Source organism: Vicugna pacos, chromosome 9, assembly GCF_048564905.1.
Source record: "Vicugna pacos chromosome 9, VicPac4, whole genome shotgun sequence".
Classification (NCBI taxonomy): domain Eukaryota; kingdom Metazoa; phylum Chordata; class Mammalia; order Artiodactyla; family Camelidae; genus Vicugna; species Vicugna pacos.
The window spans coordinates 64,167,746-64,194,081 of NC_132995.1; the positions used below are offsets into that span (position 1 = coordinate 64,167,746).

The 26,336-nt window shown below is 35.4% G+C and overlaps 1 protein-coding gene and 1 pseudogene across 2 annotated transcripts in view; one reads left to right on the top strand and one right to left on the bottom strand.

The window, feature by feature from the left end:
• LOC102526993 (mitochondrial adenyl nucleotide antiporter SLC25A24-like) overlaps positions 1–26,336 on the top strand; it is a 46,877-nt gene that overhangs the window by 18,278 nt on the left and 2,263 nt on the right. The window contains exons 5-9 of one of the 2 annotated variants that reach the window (XM_072968093.1): positions 9,672–9,830; positions 14,815–14,967; positions 19,387–19,494; positions 21,054–21,221; positions 25,166–25,316. In XM_072968093.1, the coding sequence (XP_072824194.1) occupies positions 9,672–9,830; positions 14,815–14,967; positions 19,387–19,494; positions 21,054–21,221; positions 25,166–25,316 (739 nt within the window). The remainder of the gene's footprint in view (positions 1–9,671; positions 9,831–14,814; positions 14,968–19,386; positions 19,495–21,053; positions 21,222–25,165; positions 25,317–26,336) is intronic. The other variant, XM_072968094.1, reaches the window with a different exon arrangement.
• LOC102541660 (small ribosomal subunit protein eS6-like) lies at positions 10,562–11,296 on the bottom strand (annotated as a pseudogene).

Here is a 26,336-nt window from a genome sequence, read left to right on the forward strand (position 1 = left end):
TATAAAATATGATATTTGATACACTTATATACTGTGAAATGATCACCATAGTAGGGTAAGTTAACACCTTCATCACCTCACATAATTACCATTTCTATTTTTGTGGTGAGAACATTTAAGATTTACTCTCTGAGCAACTTTCAAGTATATAATAGAGTATTGTTAACTATATTCACCATGCTGCACGTTGGATCTCCAAAATGTATTTATCTTCTAACTGAAAGTTTGTACCCTTTGACCACCATCTCCTAATTTCCTCCACTTCCCAGCAACCATCATTCTACTCTGTTTCTATAAATTTGGCTTTGTTAGATTCCACATATGTGATATTATGCAGTATTTGTCTTTATCTGTCTGACTGACTTCACTCAGCATAATGCCCTCAAGGCCATCTATATTGTTGCAAATGGCAGAATTTCCTTCTTTCTCATGGCTGAATAATAATCCATTGTGTATATGTATACACACCAAATGTTCTTTATTCATTTATCCATAGACGGACACTTAGGGTGTTTCCATATCTTGGCTATTATAAATAATGCTGGAACAAACACAGAGGTGCAGATACCTCTTTAAGATCCTGATTTCATTTCCTTTGGTTAAATAGCAAGAAGTGGAATTGCTGGACCATGTGATAGTTCTGTTTTTAGTAGTTCATACTGATTTCCACAGTGGCTGTACTAATTTAAGTTCCTACCAGCGGTGTATAAGGATTCCCTTTTTCTCCACATCTTCACCAGAATTTAGGTAATAGCTGTTCTAACAAGTGTCAGGTAATATTCCATGGTGATTTTTTTTTGCATTTCCCTGGTAATTAGAGATATGGACTATCTTTTCATATACATGTTGGCCATCTGTATGTCTTCTTTGGAGAAATATCGATTTAGTTCTTTTGCCCGTTTTTTTCATCAGATTTTTTTTTGGTTATTGAATTGTGTGAGTGCCTTACATATTTTGGATATTAACCCCTTATCAGATATATGATTTGTAGATATTTTACCTCATTCTATTTGTTGCCTTTCATATGGCTGATTGTTTCTTTTGCTGTACAGAAGCTTTTTAGTTTGATGTAGCCTCACGCACTAATTTTTGCTTTTGTTACTTATGCTTTTGGTGTCATAGCCAAAAGATCATCGCTAAGACCAATGTCGAGGACTTTCTCCCAGGAGTTTTTAGTTTCAAATCTTACATTTTAATTCTTTAATCCATTTTGAGTTAATTTTTGTGAGTGGTATATGAGTCCAATTTCATTCTGCTGTGTGTGGTTAACCAGTTTTCCTGTCACCATTTATTTAAAACACTATACTTTCCCTATTGAGTGTTCTTGTCAAATATTAGTTGGTTGTAGGAATGATTTATGAATGATTTCTTTCTGGGCTCTTGATTCTGTCACATTGGGTTATGTTGTGTCTACTTTTATGCTAGTACTATGTATTTTGACTGCTATAGCTTTGTAGTATAGTTTGAGATCCGGGAGTGTGATGCCTCCAGATTTGTACTTCTGTCTCAAGATTGCTTTGGCTGTTTGAGGTCTTTTGTGGTTCCATACACATTTTAGGATTTTTTCCTATTTCTGTGAAGAATGCCATTGGAATTTTGATATGGATTGCATTGAATCTATAGATGGCTTTGGGTCGTATGGACATTTTAACAGTATTAATTATTGTAATCCATGAGCATGGGATATCTTTTCATTTTATGTCTTCAATTTCTTACATCAGTGTCTTACAGTTTTCAATGTATAGATCTTTTACCTCCTTGGTTAACTTTATTTCTAAGTGTTTTATTGATGCTATTATGAAAGCGATTATTTTCTGTATTTATTTTTCAGATATTTTATTGTTAGTGATTTCTGAATGTTGATTTTGTATCCTGCAACTTTACTGATTTCATTGACTAGTTCTAACAGTTTTTTTATGGCATCCTTAGTTTTTTTTAATATATGAAATTATGTCATTTGCAAAAGAGCCAGTTTACTTCTTCCTTTCCAATTTGGAAGCCCTTTATTTCTTTTGCTTGCTTAATTGCTGTGGCTAAAACTTTCACTGCTATATTGAATAAGAGTGGTAAGAGTGGTCACCATCACCTTGTTCCTGATCTTAAAGGAAAAACTTTCAGCCTTTCACCCTTGAGTATGTTTGATGTTAGCTGTATGCTTGTCATATATGGCCTTTATTGTGTTGAGGTGCATTCATTCTATACCTCATTTGTTGAAATTTTTTATCATGAAAGGGTATTGAATTTTGTCAGATGCTTTTTCTGCATCTATTAAGATAATTACATGATTTTTATCCTTGATTCTGTTAATGTAGTGTATTACATTTATTGATTTGCATATGTTGAAACATCCTTGCATCCCAGTGATAAATCCCATTTAATCATGGTATGTGATCTTTTTAATGTTCTGTTGAATTCTGTTTGCCTTATAATAAACAATGTGTGTTTGCTTATAATACCACCTCTGCAAAACCTCTGCTTCAGGAGAAAGTCAGCTGGTGTTCTAGGGACGCAGGTCTTGGTCATCTCTTCATCTTCTCCAAGAATACATGATTTACTAGGTTTCTCTTTTGTTAATACATTAAATTAATTAACAGACCACTAATTTAGAATAGTCCTGGCACAAAATAAGGACGTGGCAACTAAAATGTGTTATTATTATTTGTCACCATAATACCATTACCTTAATATATTACAGTTGGATGAACAGTTAATTAACTCAACTGTATCTACTTATTTTATAATGCCTTGATCAAGGAGATGCTTTCTGAAATTTCCCGGGTGTCTCAAAATTTGAAGTTATAACACTGCCGTAAGCCAGTGAGATAGAGTGTGCTGTTTGCTCTAAATATTCTTTGTCCTTCTCTTTTTTTGGACCCATCCACATAGGGTTCCTCCCTGGCACCCGTTCTATAGCATAAGTATTCTTTCTACCTCACTGATGTCGTATTTATGGTGTGGTATATGGTAAATTTCCCATGTCAAACTCTTGGGCATTGGATTGGATTCCTATCATCTACTCATTTACTGTGTCCCTGCTATTGTCCATTCTCTCCTGCATCATCAATATATGAGATAGGGAACTTTAGCAACATCACCCCAAAAGACAGTGACTTAACTAAGATAGAAATATGTTTCTTGTTCAGGTAATAGTAAGTCTCCCTTAAGTTGGTAGGATACCTCTGTTTAATGAAGGTATTGATGAATCCAATGGTTCTTTCCATTCCCCAAGGTGTTATCCTTGTCTGTATAGTTGAAGCTGGTCATTGCTTCATTTTTAAGGATGTGAAGTGGACGTTGTACATATTAATTCTGCTCCTGACAACTGGCCAAAATCTAGACTCATGTCTACACCAAACCCCTAAGGAAGTTTGGAAATATTGTTTCTATTTGAGTGGCCAGGCAAAACTCAGAATGTGGATGTGACTGGGTTGTACTACTACTGAAACAAAGAAAGAGAATGGATTCTGTTGAACAAACAGTCTCAGTCACACTCAATTTATCCATCTCTGTTGTGTCATTCCCAGTAGTATACAAAAATACTGCAATTTCTCCCCTTAAAAAATACACCTTTGACCATGCCTCATGCCTCCTCCTCTAGTGATTGCCCGTGTCTCTGCGTTCTTTCATTGCAACTCTTTTCTGAAGAGTTGCCTATTTAAACTGTCATCACATCCTCCCTCTCTTTTTCTTTTTGCTATTGCACCGAACTTAGTCTTATGTTCTATCATAGTTCAGTGCTATTATCTGAAAGTAAGAGCTGGTCTGGCAGTAACACATGCCAAGTGGCACAGAAATCAGTATAGACTTCCTTTTCATTCTGATAAAATTATTTTTTATTGTGACATAAATAGCACATATACAAAAATAAATAACATAATTACAATTAGAAATTATATCATTAGTACTAGTGTACTCACTAACAGGTTCAGAAATAGGCATTCTTCTTTGGAAGTTCTTTGTGTCCTCCTCAGTCATATCCCTCTACTTTTACCAAGAGTTAACCAATATATGGAATTTTCAGTATTTTTCTAGTTTTTCTTTATAGTTTTAGCACCTGTGTATGTATGAGGAATATATTTGAGTTTGCCTATTTTTGAAGTCTATAGGCTTTTTAACATTCTGTTTATTGAGATTCAACTATATTGATGTATGTGATTGTATTTTATCCATTTTCTCTCATATAGTATACCAATGTATGAATATATGTATTTCGTTTATCAATTTTACAGTTGTTAAACGTTTGTGTTCTCTAGATTTTTGCCATTATAAGTAATGATGCTATAAGCTTTCTTATCATGTCTGCTGGTGTACATGAATGAGACTTTTTCTAGGAATTTAGGGCATACACCCGGGAATGGAATTGCTGTTTTGTAGAGTGTTTGTTCACTTTCACTAGGTAACATCAAAGTATTTTACAAAATTTTTTATGGTTTGTTTGTTTCCAGCAGTGATGGATTAAAATTACCCCTGCTCTATTTCCTTACCAATAGTTGGTATTGTCTCACTAAAGGTTTTGACAATTTTGTGAATATTAAATATCATTGTAATTTTAATTTGAATGATTTTGAAAATAATTTGATGGATCCCATCCTATCTTTTTTTTTGTAACTGAAGTATAGTCAGTTATAATGTGTCAGTTTGTGGTGTACAGCACAATGTCCCAGTCATGCATATACATACATACATTCATTTTCATATTCTTTTTCATTAAAAGTTATTATAAGATATTGAATATAGTTCAAGACATTGCATATATAGTGGCTAACATTTGCAAATCTTAAACTCCCAAATTTATCCCTTCCCACCCCCTTGCCCCTGGTAACCATAAGATTGTTTACTATGTCTGCGAGTCTGTTTCTGTTTTGTAGATGAGTTCATAAAAGTTTAATCTTCAGAATATATAAATAGCTCATACAACTTAATAACAAAAAACAAACAACCCAATCCAAAAATGGGCAGAAGACCTAAACAAGCAATTCTCCAGTGAAGACCTACAAATGGCCAATTGGCACATGAAAAAATGCTCAGTATTATTGCTAATTATCAGAGAAATGCAAATCAACTACAATGAAGAATCACCTCATACCAGTCAGAATGACCATCGTAAAAAGTCCATGCACGATAAATGCTGGAGAGGGTGTGGAGAAAAGGGAACCCTCCTGCACTATTGGTGGGAATGTAGTTTGGTGCAGCCATTATGGAAAACTATGGAGATTCCTCAAAAAACTGGAAACAGACTTACCATATGATCCAGCAATTCTACTCCTGGGCATATATCCAGAGGGAACTCTAATTTGAAAAGATGCATGCACCCCAGTGTTCATAGCAGCATTATATACAGTAGCCAAGACATGGAAGCGACCTAAATGTCTGTTGACAGATGACTGGATAAAGAAGCTGTGGGTTTTTTATACAATGGAATATTACTCAGTCATAAAAAAGAATAAAATAATGCCATTTGCAGCAACATGGTTGGACCTAGAGATCATCATTCTAAGTGAATAAGCCAGAAAGAGAAAGAAGAATACTATATCATATCACTCATATGCAGAATCTAAAAAGAGAAAAGAAAAGGACCCATTCTGCCTTGAAACTTCACAGGCTTTCTTTTCAGTGACTTCTGAAGCTGGTCAAGATCAGCAATGACCTCCATGTTCCAACTCGAGTAGTCCATTCTCACGTCTCAACTTACTTGCTCTCTCAGTTGCATTTGATTTGGATGATCACTCCATCCTTAAAATACCTGTTTTACTTGACTTCTAGGATACTGCATTCTGTTGGTTCTTGCTGCCACTCTGTTCTTTCCTTTTCAGTCTCCTTTGTTCTTCCTCTTCTATGTGATGTTATGGATTGAATTCTATATCCTTGCAAAAAGATTCTTTGAAGTTCTAACCTCCAGTACCTCAGAATGTGATCTTGTTTGGAAATAGGGTGGTTGCAGACGTAATTAGTTAAGATGAGGTCATACTGGAGTATGATGGGCTTCTAATCTAATATGACCAGTGTCTTTGTAAGAAGACAACCATGTGAAGACAGAGACACATAGGGAAGAACACCATGTGAAGATGTAGGCAGAGATTGGAGTCATGCAGCTATAAGCCAAGGAACACTAATGACTGCCAACAGACCAACAGAAGCTAGGAAGATGTGAGGAAAGATTCCTCTACTGGTTTCAGAGGGAACATGGCCCTGCTGACATCTCAATTTTTGACTTTTAGTCTCCAGAACTGTGAGACAATTAAATTTCTGCTGCTTAAAGCAACCGAGTTTGTAGTACTTTGTTATAACAGCCCTGGCAAATGAATGCACCTGAATTCTAAATACGTTAGCATTCCAGGGCAGTCCTTGGACCTTTTTGATTCTCTAGCTACACTCTCTCTCTAGGCAATCTCTTGCAGTCCCAGGGTATTGAATACAATTTCTGTGTTGGTGACTTCCAAATTGATATTTCTAACCTTGACCTCTTTTCCGCTCTAGACTTGTATATCCAGCTGCCTACTGAGTACTCCACTTTGCTATCCAATAGACTATCCAAACTTAACTTGTCCACAACAGAATGATTAATTCCAGTAATCCACCCTCTCAATCTATTTTTTAACCCAACTCAGTGATCATACAGGTTAGCAGACCAGAATCCTAGGAATCATCCTTGATCCTTTCTTTCCCTCATTCCTGACATGTATCAGGAAATCCTACAGCTCTGCTTCAAAGTGTATCCTGAATCTGATCATTTCTCACCACTTCTATGGCTATCCCACTTCAAAGCGACTGTCTTTTCTTTATGTAACTGTTACAACAGCTCCCTAAATAGTTTCCGCACTTCCACTCCTGTCCCCTTATAGTCTTTCCACACAGAGGCCAGGTGATCTTATGAAAATGTAAAAACTCTCTAAAAGCTTTCTATGATATTGAAAACAAAATCTGAAGCCTTAGCTGTAGTTTTCAAAGCCCTACTTAATTAGGCTTCCTTCTACTTCTCCAACCTCATCTCGTACCACATTGCTCTGCTAGCTCTTTCTGTGCCTGTGACTATGCCATTTTGCCATTTCTCAAATCTGCCATGATCATTGAAGCCTCAGAGACTTGCATTTCCTTTTCTCTCTACTTGGAATGTTTTTATCCCAGATTTGCACGTGTCTCTCCCCTTCACTTAAACCAGCTCCCTGATGAAATGTCCACTTACTCAGAGAGGCCTTCCTGAATGCCCAATCTAAAACACCTGTCTCTGCTGTCGTGGCTGGGGTAAAGGCTAAGCTACCGTAGTAAAGAGACTCCCCACTCCCAACACAGTGGCTTAGCCAGAACAGAAGTTTGTTTCTCTCTCTTACTTTGGATTGTTGTGAAATCTTTAACACATGGTTTTCAGAGCTGCTTTAGCTTTCTCGTTTCTCAGGTATGCATCTTACCTACCCCTAAGATTTCCTTTTCCCCATCTTGTCGTAACAAATAGACGTCTCCAATTTTAAAATTAAAATCTCTCCCTGTACTTTGAATCCCTTTTCTCTCCTTCTCAGAGGCTTTATTCTCTGCATTATCCCTGTTATTTCTTGTATTTAAAAGTCACATGTTTAACATATTTAACTCAGTACCACTTTAAAAATACAGTCCTATTGATGTCCCCTCTAGCTGCCTTACCTTTTTTTCTCGCTTCACAGCTGCATTTACTATTAACTTCCCGACCAACTGCAATCTGGTTTTGCTTTCTCCGCTTGATGAAAATTCTTTCACCAAGCCAGTCTTTCCATTGTTAAGTTCAATGGATATTTTTCTAGATCTTCCCACTCTTTTTTTTTTTTTCAAATGTTCTCTCCAGCCAGCTTTCTTTGCACTGGATTCTCTTGATTTTCTTTCCACTGCTCTGTCATTATTTTCCTGTCTCCCTTGAGGATCCTTTTCCTCAGTCTGTGTCTTACATCTTAATTTTCTTCTATGTTCTGTCCTCAGCTTTCTTTGTCTTTCACTCTATGTATATATTTTTCTAGGCCATCCAACTTATTTTCCCAGATTGAATTACCAAGTATAGGCCAATTAATTGCTTCAAATCTTGTCTTTACCCCTTCTGCATACACAGGCACCTGTTGGACATCGATTTGGACACCTCAAACACATCATCTGTCCCCCAGAGCTTTCTTTTCCTGTTTCTCTGAATAGTGCCACCACCTTCCTGGTTGACCAAGCCAGCAACCTCAACATTATTCTGAGATCTTGAGCTTTCCTTTATCCTTCTTCCACCCCTGCATACAGTCTTGCAGTTCTTAGAGTATGTAATATCTTCAAACAGACTTATTTTCTTTGACTAAAACATTCCTTTGGTTAAATTCCTACTTCTTTAGACATGTAGTAGAGTATGATGGACAGGAAGGTGGCCTCTGAAGTCAGAATGCCTGGATTTATATTGCCTCTTTACTACTTCTAAGACACTTCACCTGGATAGTGTTCCCTGACGGTCCCACTCAGGCTCCATTCCCCAGCAGAAGTACCCAACCTGTGCCCACTGTCCTGGCAACGTTGTACTAAGTTCTTAAGACACTTCTTTGTGCTTTGTTATTGTACTTATTACTCTGTATTATAATTACTTGTTTCCTTTCCAGTCTGTCTTATTACACTGTGAGCTCCTAGAGAGCAGAAACTAATTCTGTACCATTGCATTACTGATAGCCCAGGTCCTTGCACCTTAATTCATTAACTCAGCAAACACTTACTGAGCACTATTTCCACTGACCAAGGTGCTAGTCTTACCAGTGCACAAGAGAGACCCGTTTGCTGCTCTTATTAGCCTTACCTTCCAGGGGAGAAAGCAAGCAATAGAGTGAAATGAACTAATTAAGATTGTGCTAAGTATTAGGGAGGAAACCATGAAAAGAGCCAACGAGAAATGTTCTAGTCAGGGGGAAAAATCAAGAACCAAGGTCCAGAGGTGGGATGGTGCTTGGAAAGGGGGACACTCAGTGAATGAATAAATGAAGGTGGGAAAAGTAAGAAGCAGAGAAGTGGCTTGTCCACCATGATTGACAAGTAATGGAACCTAGATCCTCTAAGTCCAATTTGGCATTCTTTCTATTGAGCCACGCTACCTCAACATTTAGCAAAAATGGATAGTTTTAGCAAAATCATGTATGATTACTGAAAATAAACTGAAATGCAAAACTTGTTAGAGTTCAGATTTTTAAAAAGAAAATTGGCATATGAAGAAAGAGGCAATGTAAATAATAGAGAGAAATTAATCAAAGCATATAATATGCTATTCTTGAATTCTCACTCAGGTTAAGGACTTGTGCAGGGGAATTTGAGAGGATTTGAAACAAAATGGGGAAAATTTATAAAGATTTATTCCTTATCTATTGTGTGGCAGACACTATGGTGTGTGACTAAGACATCATCCCCACACTGAGTGTTTACCTTTTTCATGAAGTGATTAAGCTAAATAGTTTGAGAATTTGAAATTAAAAACTCCAATTTTATGGGAATTGATTTTACATTAAATCTATATGTGAATGTGCTGTTAGAAATCATTTGGTCTAGTGCAAGTGCTAAGAAAATTGTCAATCTTCATTAGTAGAAGGTGAGATACAAAAAATAATCTTCAGGTTTTTGGTCTGTGAACAAAGTTATCTTTTAAATTTATCATGTATTTACACTTTATTGTCTAAATCTTTTTTACATTTTATCAGATAGTTGACATAGGGGAGAGTATAGCTATTCCAGATGATTTTACTGAACAAGAAATGCGTTCTGGAGATTGGTGGAAGCGTCTGGTGGCAGGAGGGATAGCTGGCGGAGTTGCAAGGACATGCACAGCACCTTTCGACCGCTTGAAAGTCATGATGCAGGTACTTTGCACACTTCAGCCCTTAAGCATGAAACTAACTTGAAAAATTCTTGATAATTTTCAGAAGAAGTGTTTTGGCACATTTCATATTATTTCTCATTGAAGTTTAAAATTTTTCTGAAAACATGAATCTTCTTATTTTCAATATTGAAATATTTCTTAATTTTCTTAAAGATTCTTGTATGCTTTTAAAACTAATTTTATTTCGAATAATAATAGAACCACTCTATTAGAAGTTTTTTCAGAACTATAATTAAACCTGCTAACAAAGTAGTAAGATACCATTAATCTAATTTATTAGTTATCTCTAGCTCCCAATGCCAACATAATAGCACGGTTCTACTCTACTACCTAAGTACTAAGAATATTTCTAAAAATTGGAAAATAAGTTCCTTGGAGTGTATTACTGACTAATACCTCATTAGATGTAATGCTATCTAATTACCTTTATTTTACTGACTAATGGATTGTCAACAGTAGTTATAAAATACTGCATGGCTTAATCTGTTAAGTATCATAGTTAAAATTTAATTTTTGCTGAATACTTTCTTTGTGATGATATAAAAATTAGTAATTCACAATGAAGTGGATTTAAGTTTGTAATTAAATTTTCATACCTTGGTGTTTTATTGTCTTTTTTTTTTTTGTAACATTGGTGATATTTGGTAATGGATAATGGATAGTGTTTTTTGGTTCCTGTCTGATTGTATTTATTTGTAACTCTTAGAAAATCTAATTTTCAACTGACTCAGAATTAGAGGTAGGAGCTCTCAGAGAGGACAGCCTCCATCTCTTGGCAGTCTGCTCCAGGCTTTTTTTTCTTTGGCTTCCTTCATTGTCTTGGCCAAAAGTTCAGCATATTCTGTGGCCTCTTCCCTATTATTCTTAGTATGCTGTTTCTTCAGAGCAATATGGCAGTGTTTGTGTTGTAGGACACACGGAGAAACAAGGTGCTGAATCTTGGGCACTTTGGTCCTGGGATTCACACTTTTTTTGTTCAGGGGTTTGCTGACAGCACACTGGTGGACATCATTCTCTTTAGAGAGACTGAGAAGTTTGCAGATTCTGCTAGCTCTTATGGGCCCCAAGCAATGAGGCACAGTAGTATCAGTTAGTTCGGTAATTTCCTCCTGCCCCGTTTTCACAATAACAAAGGTGAGGACACTCAGACTGGCGTCCACAATGCAACCTTGTACAGATTTCTCTTTCTCCTTGGTCTGTAACAGGAATGCCCCTTACTCAGTAGCAGGTGGACATGGCCATGGGTCAGGCCACACTGCTTCATGGGGAAACCTTGTTTGTCATTCCCACTGCTGATTTGAGCCATGTAACCCTTCCATTCTTCTTCACCCAGAGCATCGGCAGCAACTTCTATGGCCGTATACTTCCCTCAGAGATAGGAAATTTGTGTTCATCATTCACTTCAAGGAGTTTGTAGCAGCCAGTGGCTGGGAAGGAAATGTTCATCTTCACCTTGAAGCAGCTGATCACCCCCAAGATACTACAAAAAAGAACTGAATAGTTATTATTATAGTACAATGTGAATTAGTTATGTAATAACTATTATGTTACACAATTAAGAACTATTTAACTTATTTATACTTCTGCCTTATTAAAAAAGATTTGAATCATCTTAACAAAGAAATACACTTATATGGATGTCATTATTGGAAAATAAAGGTTGTTAGAAAGATACAATGAATGAATGAAGCCTTTATTTCCAAAGACTTCATTCATTCATTGCACAAATATTTACTTAGGTCCTACTAATATACAGTAGGCATTGGGAGTTATGGTAGCAAGGTAAACATTCCATACTTACAGAACTTAAAGTTTATCAGGGAAAATAGATGATTAGGCAAGTAATAATAAAACGTGAAATGAATGCTGTATACCCAGATATAGGATACACGTAGTACCAGGGAACACCAAGGAGTAAATATCATTTCCTCTCTGCCTATTATTTCTCACATAAATATATGGTAATATTTTGGTTAATGCATCCAATGGAAATAAAAACCTTTTAATTTAATGAGGTAAGTGTAGGGAATACACTTTGAATGGCATGAGATAGTAAGGCAAATAACCTACCATTCTTCCGCATGTTTGATTCCATATGTAACCTATGTTTATTAAGTCAGGTGACTAAATTCAGTTAGCTGTTAGGAAAGAGCAGGAACTGAAAGTCCTCTTTTGCAGGTAGAAATAGAAAAGCGAGCTTCCTCAGTGACTCGGTCTGTTAGAAAATTTTTAAGAAATGAGGTGTGAAGGAAAAATATATGGACACAGTACAGAGCTACACAGAAATGGAGACATATAAGGAGATGAAAAAGTGGACAAGGGACCCAGAGGAAAAATAAAGAAAGAAAATGTATTTGTTAAATGCCTATTATTATATGCTAGGTGTTGGGTGAAAAGCATATTCCTTATACCCCAGAACCTTACGGAGACAAAAGCAGCATACCTGTGTGATGATGATGACACGGTCACGTATGAGTACTTACTCTGTGCCAGACAGAAAGGTGCATGTGGGTAGTGTAGGGATATGGAGTAGGGATTATCAGTTCTGCCAGCGAATGAAAATAGGCCAGTGGGTTAGACAGAATGAAAAAGTACGGAGCAAATAGGGGAGTACTGCTAGAAAGAGTGAAAAAAAAGAAAGGAATAAGAGAACTGGAAGGACAGGAGTAGGACGAGGACAGGAGACTGAAAGATGGAAAAGGAAAGCAGAGAAGAAATTAAATGAAAAAGAAGAGGAACTATGTTAGATGAAAAATGGGTTAGAAATGGGAGGGAAGAGCAATGAGAAGCAAGAAGAAGGAGAGCCTCTGCCCTTTTCGTGCCATTCTGGATTGAATCTCGTAGTGTTCCTTTACACATGTATTTGACAGTGAAATGGGTTCACTGGAACTTGTCCTCTTTATCGATTAAAGTACTTCTTTGGGAGCTTCACACAGTGGGAAGGAGCACTGTGAACTGGAGAAGGACAAGTGTTGTGTGGTTAGAGGTAGTTTACCACAGCCTAAGAGCAGATCTCTTTAAAGTCAGAGAGCCCTGGGTTTGAATTCTGACTTAGCTCCTTAATTCATAGTTGGGCAAGTTATTTGATCTTGGGTCTATAAAAATGAGGATTATAATACCAGGGTTATTTTAAGGATTAAATAAGATTTTATAAAGTACTTAGCATAATGCCTGGCCTGTAGTCAGCGCTCCAGATGTGGGAGCTATAATTTTTGTGGAGAAATAAGATGAATAAATAGCACTATTACTGTTTTATCAAAGCCACATTAAACTTCCTGCAGTCACTTATTTGGTCTTTTAAAAATTGTATTTTTTAAATCAAATGAATATATGCCTACTAAGAGATATCTGGAAAACAGAAAAGTAGAAAGTAGAAAAGTTACATATCTTCTCACCACCCAAAATGATCATTATTAACACTTTAGTGCATTTCTTCTTGTCCTTTTTCCTATATACTTTTTACATAGTAGTGCTTACTTTATAAATAATTTATATCCTGTTTATAGTTTTTGTGATTAACAGTATAACATGAGCATGTTCTCATGTTACATAAAATATTCTTCAAATATTTTGAATGTTTGTATATTCTTTAAATACAGTTTTAATGACTGTGTAATATTCACATGGATGTAATAATTTATTTATCATTTTTTTCTATTCTTGGACATGTAGGTGGTTTTAAAAACTCTTTTAAAGCTATTTTAAAACTAATATTCATGAAAACAAATACATGTATGTATATGCATGACTGGGACATTGTGCGGTATACCAGAAATTGACACATTGTAACTGACTGTACTTAAAAAATTTTTTTAAACGCTAATATTTGTAATAGTTTATGAATCTCTTTTTCATATTCAGGATTATTTATTTAGAATGAATTCTGAGAAATTTAAGAACATTTCAACAGCTATATATATGTTATATATATACACATTTATATAGTTAAATGGTTTTCCAGACTTTTGCTGCCCACAATAGATAAGAATGTCCATTTCACTCTCCCATTATTATTCTATAATATTTATGTTATAGACAGGAGGGTATTTTATTAATATTTTAATTTTCTTTTCACTTTCTTAAAAATAACATTTTTCTTATTATAAATTAATATGTTAGAAAAATGGGAAAATACAGAAAATATCAAGGAAGATATTAAAATGACCTGTGATCCTTGTGTATTAGTTTCCTAAGGATGCTGTAACAAAATATCACAAACTGACTAGCTTACACAACAGAAATTTATTGTCTCACAGTTCTGGAGGCTAGAAGTCTGGGATCAAGGTGTTGGTAGGGTTGGTTTCTTCTGGAGAGCTGTGAAGGAAAGATCTGTTCCATGCCTCTCTCCTTGGCTTGTAGATGAGCATATTCCATGTCTTTTCACTTGTTTCCTCTGTGTCCAAATTTCCTCTTTTTATAAGGGCACTAGTCAAATTAGATTTTAGGGCCCACTTTATGACCTTACTTCAGTTTGATTATCTTAGTAAAGACTTTATCTCCAAGTAAGGTCACATTCTGAGGTACTGGGGATTAGGACTTCAAAATATAAATTTTGGCGGACACAATTCAACCCATAACACCTCTCTACCCAGAAGTACCCACTGTTGAAAGTATGGTGTGTTTTCATCCATTTCAGTGCATATTTCTGTGCACTGTTTAATAAATAATCTTGTAATATTTTAGCAGGAGTAACACATCTTGTATATGAGAAAATTATCTGGAAACTAAGTTACTCCAGTTTTCTTTATTCTTTTCTTTGATATGTGAGGTTAATTAACATATGTATTTGGGGACAGCAAAAAATTAAGTATCAACTTTATATGTCTCTAAAGGAAAATAAAAGTGGTATTGAAGATCATGAATTTATACACATATGTATCATTATTTAATAGCAATAATGATGTCAATGCCATAATACCAGCAAAATAAATTCAAAAATAGATAAATTTGCTGTTTATTTCTAGGTTCATAGTTTAAAGTCAAGGAAGATGAAATTGTCAGCTGGGTTTGAGCAGATGATAAAAGAAGGAGGAGTTCGTTCTCTTTGGAGAGGAAATGGTATAAATGTTTTAAAAATTGTACCTGAGACAGCACTCAAGGTCGGGGCCTATGAACAGGTAAAGTGTTATTGTCTGTGGAATTTTATAATAAAGATCCAATTTTAAATTTAATTTTAAAATGTAGGTTTTTATGAAAGAGAAAATTGGAGTGTGCAAGCAATAGATGTCAGTGTGACTATAAGTGATTTTGTTTATGCTTGTTCATTTTTGCTACTTTCATATGCATTTTCATTTTTGTTAACATGAGGTGTTCCATGGATTACTTTCTAAGTATAATATAATCTATCATATTTTCTATTATAGTTCTTTGAATTTCAGTGTCACAGTGTAAGAGGCCCTCACAAAACATTTCAGTATTGCTTTTCCTTTGAACAATTTGAATGTTTGATTTAAAATTTGTTAATCTGATTTAGGAATTTACTTTTGCTTAAATAATTCACTTTGAGATGAGCTGTATTTATTTTCAACCAATATAAGTTATTGACATCACATAAGAGTCTGAATGTTCTCTGTGCATCTCAAGTTTTCCATTTGCACTGTATATCTTGTAGTAATTACTTTTCTTTAAACATTTTTATAGTATATATCATTAAATTGATTCTTTTCGTAGAAACTTGGTTCACAGAAAAGGTCAGAAGACCTCAAAATTTTAAGAAAATGTAAAATATAAATAATATCCTTTCTCAACCTAAATCATTGAAAAGCAAATGAATGGATGAATAGAATACTAGACTTAGTTGTAACGCGCATCTTAAAAACATGCATCTCTTACTGAAATAGGGATTTGCTTACTCATTCAACAAATATTTCTTGCATTAACAAATGTCTCTTGAGCAGTTAATGTGTTCTAGACCTTGTTCTGGGTGCTGGAGATATAGCAGCAAACAAAACAGAAAAAAGAGAAAAAGCCTACCTACCTTCATAGGATTTATGTTAGCATATAGGTTGGAGGAGACCGATAAACAAATAAGGTATATGGTACACCAGATGTTGATGAATGCTATGGAGAAAATAGAGGGTTGAAAATGGGGATAGTTTAAGAATTGACAACTCTTTCAAGAAGTTTTTCTGTGAAGAGAAAAGGGAAATGGAATGGTGACTGGAAGAGGATGTGGAATTGAGAAGAGACTTTTCTAAAAATGGAAGAGGCAACAGCATGTTTGTATGCTTAGGGGAATGATACAGTAGAGAGGGAACCACTGATGACAGGAAAGAGGGGAGAGTACTGCAAGGAGATTATCCTTGAGTCTCTGAGAGGGTGAGGGAAGATGGGAACTGGCTGTCCTGGAAGGGCTGGCCTTGGTTAGGCACTTCCTCAGTAGTCAGAGGAGACGCTCTACTAAGTGGGCACAGATGCAGGCAGGTTTGTGGAAGCATTCTTCCTGGTGCTTCAGTTTCTTCAGTGAAATGGGAAGCAAAGATACATTGGAGATGAGATGTGAGGAAGGAGGAGGAGGTATGAAATAGTATTCTGGGAGAGTGGAAAAGCAAATGGCTAGAAGAAATTAAATAAGATTGCTGGCAGCAAAGGGTCCGGGTGAAATTCTTTTTGTCTGGTTATACAAGTCCAACAGTACTCTGGTCTGTGTTTATGTACTGTGTGAGTATAGCCCATTATCTGGCCCCTAGGAAGTCCATGGGCAATTAGCCACCAGATTATCCCTGTGGGTCAGGGTACCCTGGTTACAACCCTGGGCTTATCTCTTAAGATGATTATATTCATCTTGCTTCTGATGATTAAGTGCCACCATTTGGAATTTACCATCTGTTCTGGAATTTACCATCCTCATTGATACTAGTGAACCTAGTTCCATAGCAACATCCTCTGTGCTGGAAGGAGAGTCCTTGTTGAGCAGCTCAATGATAGCTGTTCTCATCAACCCTGAGAACAGCTATCATTGAGCTGCTCAACAAGGACTCTCCTTTTATCCTAGAAACACTGTCAACTGGTAGGTTCTCCAGCCTCATTATAAAATTCTTTCTAGGTGGGGAAGGTATAGCTCAGTGGTAGAGTGCATGCTTAGCATGCACGAGCTATGGGTTCGATCCCTAGTACTTCCATTAAATTAAAAACAAACAAACAGACCTAATTACCTCCTCCCCCCAAAATATAAAACACAAATTAAAAAAAATTCATTCTAATGTTTCCACCTTCCTGAGTCTACTGATCCGTTCTTCAGCACTTTGCCAAGATTTTGGCATCTCTGCCTCATTTGCTGTCAGGCATAATTATGTCCAAGCGTTAAAGATCCAGCCCAGCAGCATATTAGGACAGGTTTCAGGTTTGTGTCCTTAGAGAGTGTTCAACCTGAATAAAGTCTCACCTTTCCAGCAATATATTCCATCCCCAAACCTCCACTACTCAACACTCCTACGATCTACTTCCTATATATGTTTGACTGGCTCCTTCCAGTCCGTATTAGTCAGGTCCTACAGCAATTTGGCCAGAATGCTATTTATTCCAAGAACAAAGGCTGTATTTCTTCATTGGGCTGTCTGAGGCCTAATCCAGAATTTTCTATCTCAGGAAGGGAGCTGAGACATTCATCTACCAGTTTCTATCCCAAATTATTTGAGGAATACTCTTGGACGTAAACTCTCCCAGAATTCTTGATTGGACAGTTTACCATAGCTTTGGAGAAGGCCCTCAGGCAGAAAAGTAGAGAGATGAGAGACTTTGCTTTGGATAGGGTTCTTCCAGTGAGAGTCTGCACAGAGCTTTCCAGATGTGATGCTGGGCTCTGGGTATGTCTGCTGTGGCCAGCTGTCTGCCTGCTTAGGTTTAGGGGCCTGAGAGTTGGTGTAGAGATCAATAAAATACAGGGTTGTATAGGCTATGCTTATGGGTTTTCTTTCAAAAACTTCTTATATTTGTCTGTTTGCTTCCAGTCAATACCACATGAAGTAATTACATCCCAAAATATCTCTCCTGATATTTTATTTTCCAGCTTCTGTGCTCAGTCATTCCTTCTTTTTCTCATTTTTATAGTAGGCTACGTTGATGTCAACTGAAAACATAGGCTGATATCATATGACAACATCCTCAATCTGAATTTTGCAGATAGGCAAACTCTTTAGGACAATCTTGTTTCCTTCCCTTGGAGCGCCAAAGCTGGTGGCTTTTCTGACTTGGAAGCTCTTCATTTCTTGACTGCCAAGCCAGACAAAGAAAACTCCTTTTGGAGAGCTCTGTTCCCTTCCACCTCTGCTTGCAAACTGGCTTTGGAGAAGACCTCAAGGCAGACAAGCAGAGAGATGCATTAGCTCATTTCTCAGATCTTCCTAAAAGCAGCAAGGAGCAGGCAACACTGCCCAACATTCTGAGGTTTTACAGTCGGTTTTCTTAGAACTTCAAGCTCAAAAAGCACATGGTCTACCTTCCCAGTTATCACAGGAGGCAGTTTTATTAAGAATTTCCACAAAGCAATGGGAAGATCACCTTCTAAGACTATAGTATTTGTGTCCTGGTAATAAAGCCAGTGCCACATACTTTAGGTTTTAGTTATGGCATCACCCTCCACCTAGTGACCAATTTCTGTACTTATTAGGGTTCAGTCTAAGCTGTTGTAGCAAAGACAGTCCAAAATACACTAGCTTAAATAAGGTAATGGCAAGTGGTCCAGGGCTAGCAGTACAGCTCTGCCATCTTCAATACACATGTCCCAAGGTTGCACCCGTCTTTGCCATTTCTCAGGTGGAAGAAAGAGGAGTTCAGGACAAGTATCTTTAAGGGAGTGTCTCAGGATTTACATATCCAGCTTTCCCTCACATCTCATTAGCCAAAGTTAGTCATTTAGCCACACACCCTAGCTGCGAGTGAGAAGACGAATATGTGGTTTGTAGGTGTCAACTCTGTTACCAAAAGGAAGAAAAAGGTAATCGGTACTGGGAACAGATGGCACTCTGATACATTAACTGAACCAGTCACACCTTCTGATGGGGAGTTACTGATCTGAGAACCAGGGAGTTAGTTCATAGAGAGCAGCTGAATCATACTGATGGAAGACCACCAGAAGAGGCAAACAGAAAAGCGTTTTGCCCAGGACGTGACAAGACAACCTGCTTGCTAAGCTATCTCGGATCCTAAATGAATTTCCAGTTTCAGTCTGCAAGAAGCTTGACTTGGTTTAGTTCCTGTGAAGCCTGACCTTCGTGTTACTTGCATGCCCTTTATGAAATACTACATTCATTAGTAGCATAAGTGATTTAATATTGCTAACTTATTCTGGGAAAAAAAAAACGGAAAAGGAGGCCAAATAGAGGGGTCTTACTTATTATCTTTTTGTCTTATTACTTATTATCTTAGACAATTACTTGCATAAAAATTAAAATCAAGTATTCTACTAGATGCTAATGTTTGGTGTCTGAAATACTTTTAAAAATAATTTTTACTACTCATTAATGTTGTAAACTTAGAAACAATATATATATTCCATCTCAGTAATGTTATACATTTCAATACTTTTATTTATACAGTATAAGAAATGGCTTAGTTTTGATGATGCTAAAATAGGAATTATGGAAAGATTTATAGCTGGTTCATTGGCTGGTGTAACTGCCCAGACCTGTATTTACCCCATGGAGGTATGTATTATTATAAAATTTTAACTAAAGTAATGCTTTTAATGTGAATTATAATTTATAAAAAATAAATGAATCCCAGATCAGGATTTTGTACAATAAACAGCTTTATACCTACAGGATTGCGTCTCATATCAAGTGTCAGTAGGACTTGGATTTTTTAATATCTTGTTTTAGGATAAAGGTAGTTTTATAGATATGCCAAGAAGATAAATAATTTCATTGACTGATTATTTAATTGATTGATAGAATCAGTTATTCATTAATCAAATTAAATTTGTATTGTGTACCCACAAAGTTTAAAGTAGTTAAACTAGATACAGAGATGAGTCAGTTGGGCACTTTGGTCACGGAGTTTATAGTTTAGAGGGGAGATAAAACATGTACATTAATAATGATGATCCAAATATGAAATGTAAATTCTAGAAGAAAGATCGATATGAGGTGCTATGGAAATTCAGAAGGGGAAAATTATTCCAGTCAGGGATTTCATGAAGTACATGAAGAGAGTATGTGACTTTGGCTTAGAATTTGGATATTCAGACATGACAGGGGAAAAATGTATTTTAAGTGGAAATAATGACTTGAGCAAAGGAGCGGAGATAAAAGAGTAGGTATTTAGGTTTGGATAGGGCAATACCATAAATAATGGGTTGGGGCCAGATCAGAAAGACTCTTGAATGCAACTCAAGAAATTTAATTTTAATTTCTTAAAAAATGAGAAGGTATTAAAGACAGTGGATCTTGAAGTATAATCCTGGTAAAGTTTTTTAGAGCAAGAGAGGCTAGAGAAATGAGACGGTTAGATACAAGATGTTGCTATCATTCAGGGAAGTAATAATAAGAGCTTGAAATGTGATAATTGATGAGGAGAAATTGACTCACATTAGAGCTGCCTTGAGACCTGACAACTTGAGAGGTGGAAAACAGGAGAAAGGGAAAGGAGGATGGCAAAGTGCTGTCTGGGTTCTGTGCCAAGTGTTTAGGAGAGTTATGTCTGAGTTACATCTCTAACAGCCTACTGGAACCTATGTTGTCCTCATAACCCTTGTTATATTATTACTTTATGAGCACAAAATGAACCCAAGTTATATTGAATTACAGCTTATAGGCCTCACTGTTACAATAGTTCCCAGAGTATGTATTTTAAGCATATATAGAATGTGTTTTCCATATTGGTTCTTCATTTTACGATGACTAAATAGTTTTAAACTTGGATTTTGGCTATAGTTGCTTTATTTTAAAGCTATAATGCTATCTCGAATGATTTGTTTCAGAGTATGTTGACTTATACCACATTAAAGGGGTTTGAGTAGGTGTATCAATCAAAGCCACAATAATTAAATATATTTTCATATTTAAATAATTTTTTAAAAACTCTGTACTGTATCAGTTGTTCATAATTGAGTCATTTAGTGAAAAATTAAAATTATGTTTAAAGCGCTCTCTTTTTTATTTCTATGATAATCAGTAAGTGTTGTGATATAATGCAATTTACTAGACTGCTATAAGAGTTGAGTGAAACTGATCAATATGTTTTTATTATATTATTTCACATTTAGGTTCTGAAAACCAGACTGGCTGTAGGCAAAACTGGACAGTATTCAGGGATGATTGATTGTGGCAAGAAGCTTCTGAAACAAGAAGGTGTTAGAGCCTTTTGCAAAGGTTACATTCCTAACTTTCTAGGCATTATACCTTATGCAGGTGTAGATCTTGCTGTTTATGAGGTGAGTTTATTCTCATAATATGACATTATGTGTTAGATTTGAAAATTTGGTTCAATACTAGTTTTTATTCTAAAAATCTGGTTATAAATGACTTCATGAAGTAGCTTCTAACCAAGAAGTAAATTGAATTGTTTTATTTGGCTTTTTTATATGTTAGTCATCTGATGTTCTAATAATAAGTTTTTGTTTGGTGGGTTTTTTTTGTGTGTGAATGAGTTTTTGGTAATAATAATTAAAGACCTTTCTACGAACCAGCATCACCCTGATACCAAAACCAAAGACACTACAGAAAAAAAAAAAAGAAAATTATAGGTCAGTATCTTGGATGAAAATAGATGCAAAAATCCTCAAAATATTAGCAAACAGAATTCAACAACACAGAAAAAGGATCATAAGCATGATCAGGTTGGATTCATCCCAGGGTCACAAGGATGGTTCAACATATGCAGATCAATCAGTGTGATACACCACATCAACAAAAGAAAAGACAGACAACACATGATCATTTCAGTGGATGCCGAAAAATCATTTGATAAAATTCAACATCCATTCATGATAAAAACTCTAACCAAAGTGGATATAAAGGGAAAATATCTCAACATAATAAAAACCACTTATGACAAACCTATGGCCAGTATAATGCTGAAGTGGTGAAAAGCTAAAATACATTCCCCTAAATTCTGAAACAAAGCAAGGATGCCCACTCTTACCACTTCTACTTAACATAGTCTTAGATGTCCTAGCCACAGCAATCAGGCAAGAAAAAGAAATAAAAGTTATCCAAATTGGAAGGGAAGAGGTAAAATTGTTATTATATGCACATAATACTGTAATAGAAAACCCTGAAGACTCCACACAAAAACTATTAGAACTAATAAATGAATTTAGCAAAGTAGGAGGATACAAGATTAATACATAGTAATATGTTACATTTCTTTAAATTAACAATTAAATATCAGAAACAGAAAAAAAAACCCATTTAAAATTGTGTCCAAAAAAACCCCATCTAGGAATAAACTTAACCAAGAGGTGAAAGAGCTACATGCTGAAAATTGTAAAACGTTGATAAAGGGAATTGAAGATGATTCAAAGAAATGGAAAGATAGCCTATGCTCTTGAAATGGAAGACTTAGCATTGTTAAAATGTCTGTACTACCCAAAGTAATCTACAGATTTAATGTGATCTCTATTACTCTACCCAGGAGATTTTTCACAGAACTAGAACAAATAATCATAAAATTTACATGGAACCACAAAAAAAAAGACAAAAAAAAAAAAAAACCAGAATTGCCAAAGCAATGTTGAGGAAAAAGAACAAAGCTAGATAAACCTCCAAGACTTCAGACAATGCTACAAAGCTACAGTAACCAAAACAGTGTGGTATTGGCACAAAAACTGACCTATGGATCAATGATGGAACAGAACAGAGAGCCCAGAAATAAATCCACGCACCTACAGTTAATCTTTGACAAAAGAGGCAAAAATATACAATTGAGAAAAGACAGCCTCTTCAGCAAGCCATGTTGGGGAAGCTGGACAGCCACATATACATCAATATACCAAGACAAGGAAACAACCTAAATGTCTATTGACAGGTGACTGGGTAAAGAAGCTGTGATATATTTATACAATGAAATACTACTCAGCTATAAAAATAATAAAATAATGCAATTTTCAGCAACAACGATGGACCTGGAGAATGTCCTTCTAAGTGAAGTAAGCCAGAAAGAGAAAGAAAAATACCATATGATATCACTTATATGTGGACTATATAAAAAAAAAAGACAAATGAACTTATTTAAAAAACAGAAACAGACTCACAGGCATAGAAAACAAATTTATGGTTACCAAAGGGGAAAGGTGTGGGAGCAATAAATTAAGAGCATGGAATTAACAGATACACACCACTATACATAAAATATATAAACAACAAAGATTTACTGTATAGCACAGGGAACTGTAATCAATATCTTATAATAACCTATAATGGAAAAGAATCTGAAAAAGAATATATATAACAAATCACTTTGCTGTACACCTGAAACTAACACAATATTGTAAAGGCACTATAATTCAATTGAAAAAAAAAGAAAAAGAAGAAACCCTCAAACTGAGCTGAACATACTCCAGAGCTATTTGTGGCAATTACCCAAATACTAAACATTTCACTGCCTGCACTTGTCACTTCATTTTTTACCTAGGATATTATTCTCTTTATAATTTGTCTCCCAGTTTTCTACTCCATCAATGATTTTAAACTTGAAACACCCCCATGAAGAAGAATTAGGAAATATCTATGTTTGTGAATTACAAGTAACATTAAAAGCTATAGGAATAGGAGCCATAGTTCTAGGGGCGGGGTCTGAAAGAAATAATTAAAGACTTAAATGCTGATAAAATAATGGTTTTCAACTCTGGATGCATATCAGAATCACCTGAACATGGATCTTTTAAAAAATAAGATTCTTGGACTATATCCCAAGATATTCTGATTTAACTTGGAAGAGGCCTGGGATTCAGGTTTTTTAGCTCCATAGAAGAATCTGATGTACAGCTAAGACTGAGAAAACTGAGGTCTTACTGCACAGTTGTGAAAATGAGAATTGAGAAGAGTAACTGGGGACTATGAGAGGAGAGGCAGCATAGAGATAGCAGATCTCCTTCTAGTGTAGTGTAGATTACTCCCCATTCAGCCATTCATTTCACTTTTATTGCCATATATCTGTTTCAGGTAGACCATCTTAACCATATATCTTTTGGTCATAAGGATGAGGTGAGAGTGTATGACTAGATTAACTTAAATTCATTCTCAGTACAGGAAGGCTAGCTCTTTAGGCACAAGCCCAGTGGTATTTTTGGCAAGTGGTACCACTATTATGCGAATAGCTAATTTCATTTAGCATTTAAAGAAATATACTTACATTTTTGTAGAAGTTTAAAAGTATTGAATATTATAGCATGTATTTATTTTCTTTTTTGCTTTCTTGCTTCTGTGATCTTATTAAAATAAATTCATCAATCCTGTTTATGTTGAGCTCCCTCCATTCTTTTATTTCTACAGTTAAATATCTTTTTGCTATCATAATAGAGTGCCATCACACATTTCTCTCTTTATTGTTGCATGACTGTAGTAAATGCACGCTGAGTAAGGACATTTTTAAATTTATTTTTTTAAGAAGCATCAAATTATACATTTCTTAGTAATTTCCTCAGTATATAATTGTATCCTTTAATAAATGAGTAATTCTAAAAGCACCTAGTGATATTTTAAACCCATTATTTCTATATAATTTCTTCTAGCCACTTTTATTCAAGGAAAAGCAAATTTGGAAAGATGAATCTTTCTTAAAATTTGAGAAAATGTGGTTTTGTTAACCTAGAGTGGATTATGCAGTCTTTTCTACAATGTTCCATTAGTCTCTCTGAGAATCTCCAGAATTTTGGTTTGGTCTTTGAATATTATTACAAACTGAAACAATCAAGCAAAACAAAATAAACAAAACATGCACAGAGAACAAACACAGGAGAACTCAAACTGAGATTGTTTGAATATGTTTATTTGAAAACATCTGTGCACCCTGTGCCTGATGGGGCAGCAGAGATTGTCCCCTTTGTACAAGGAAGAAGAGGAACAATCTTTCGTAAAGATTTTGGGAAGAACAGTTATTAAAATCAAGTGACCAAGCTTGACTGCCAGTAATCAGCTTTGTGATCTGATAACTTAGTCTCTCTGAATTTGTTTTCTCATTTATAAAATTTATAAAATGGAGATAACATTTAGAGCATTTTCATAGACAGTATCTCTGTAACATCTATGAAAATGGTCTCTATAATTCTTGAATCAAGAAGCTATTCAATGTTTATTGGAATTGAGAGAGCAATTAACTTTATTCTACTTAGACTTGCATAGTAGTTAAAGGATATTTACTATTCTTCTCTGCCAGTTTTTGAAGAATTATTGGCTAGAACATTATGCAAGAGGCTCTCTAGACCCTGGGATAATGATTTTGCTGGGATGTGGTACATTGTCTCACACTTGTGGTCAAATGGTCAGCTTCCCTCTGAACCTTATTAGAACTCGCATGCAGGCTCAAGGTGAGTTTTTTTTTTTTAAGTGAAGTAATAATAAGTTTAAAAAATTATTTACAATAAGTTTAATGAAGTGATAATAAAAACTAAATTAAAAAGTAGTTAAAAATAAGTTGTTTTAAATGAGTAGAAATTAATGATTTCAAAAACAAAAACTGTACAACTAATAAATCGGAAGCTAGCTCTCTGATTTTTAAAGCATGAATCTTGAATTTATTGTTTTATTGTGGAGTCTTTTGTGAATTTTATATTTTATTTCCTCTCCAAAGTTCTATTTGGAATTCTACACATTTCCTTCAGTTACTGATGATTGATCTCTATAGAATTTATGATTAGGAAGTACCGAGCAGAACAACAGAAAAGATTTTGCTTTCTTCAAATTGAATCAGCATTTACTCAGTATGAACATATAATTTGCCCCTAGTTCTGCTCTTTTTGTCATATATTCTGCATTGGGAACTTAATATAGTACTTGTGGAATTGAATGCAGTATTTTTTTATTCCAATCTACTTAGCAAGGAGATACTAAGCAGAAAGGAGGCTTTCTGTTTTGTTCCTCTCAATTGAAATGTTAGGAATTTAGATGTTAAGAGAACACCTTTGTCACTTTTTTTTTTTTTGACAGGGAGGAATTAGGGGTTTTTATTTTTTTAATGGAGGTACTGGGGACTGAACCCAGGGTCTTGTACATGCTAAGCACGTGCTCTACCACTGAGCTTCACCCTCCCCCCGCTGTCACTTTTCAATAAGACAAAAACCCCAACATAATCTTCTTATCTTCCCGAGTAAACTATTCAAGGGGTCATATGGTAAGTGATATTCTTTTACATTCTTTTTCTCCCCTTTTTAGTAAGATTTTTGGATTTATTTATATTGCAATTCAGGTGGAGAATCTCTCTATCCATCCACCCCCCTATCAAACTATAATGTCATTACCGAGTTCCAGATACTCCTTTAAGGTCCCTTATGAAAGAATTTCAAGTGCTGTCCAATAGGACTTCCTGCAGTGATGGAAATATTTTATAT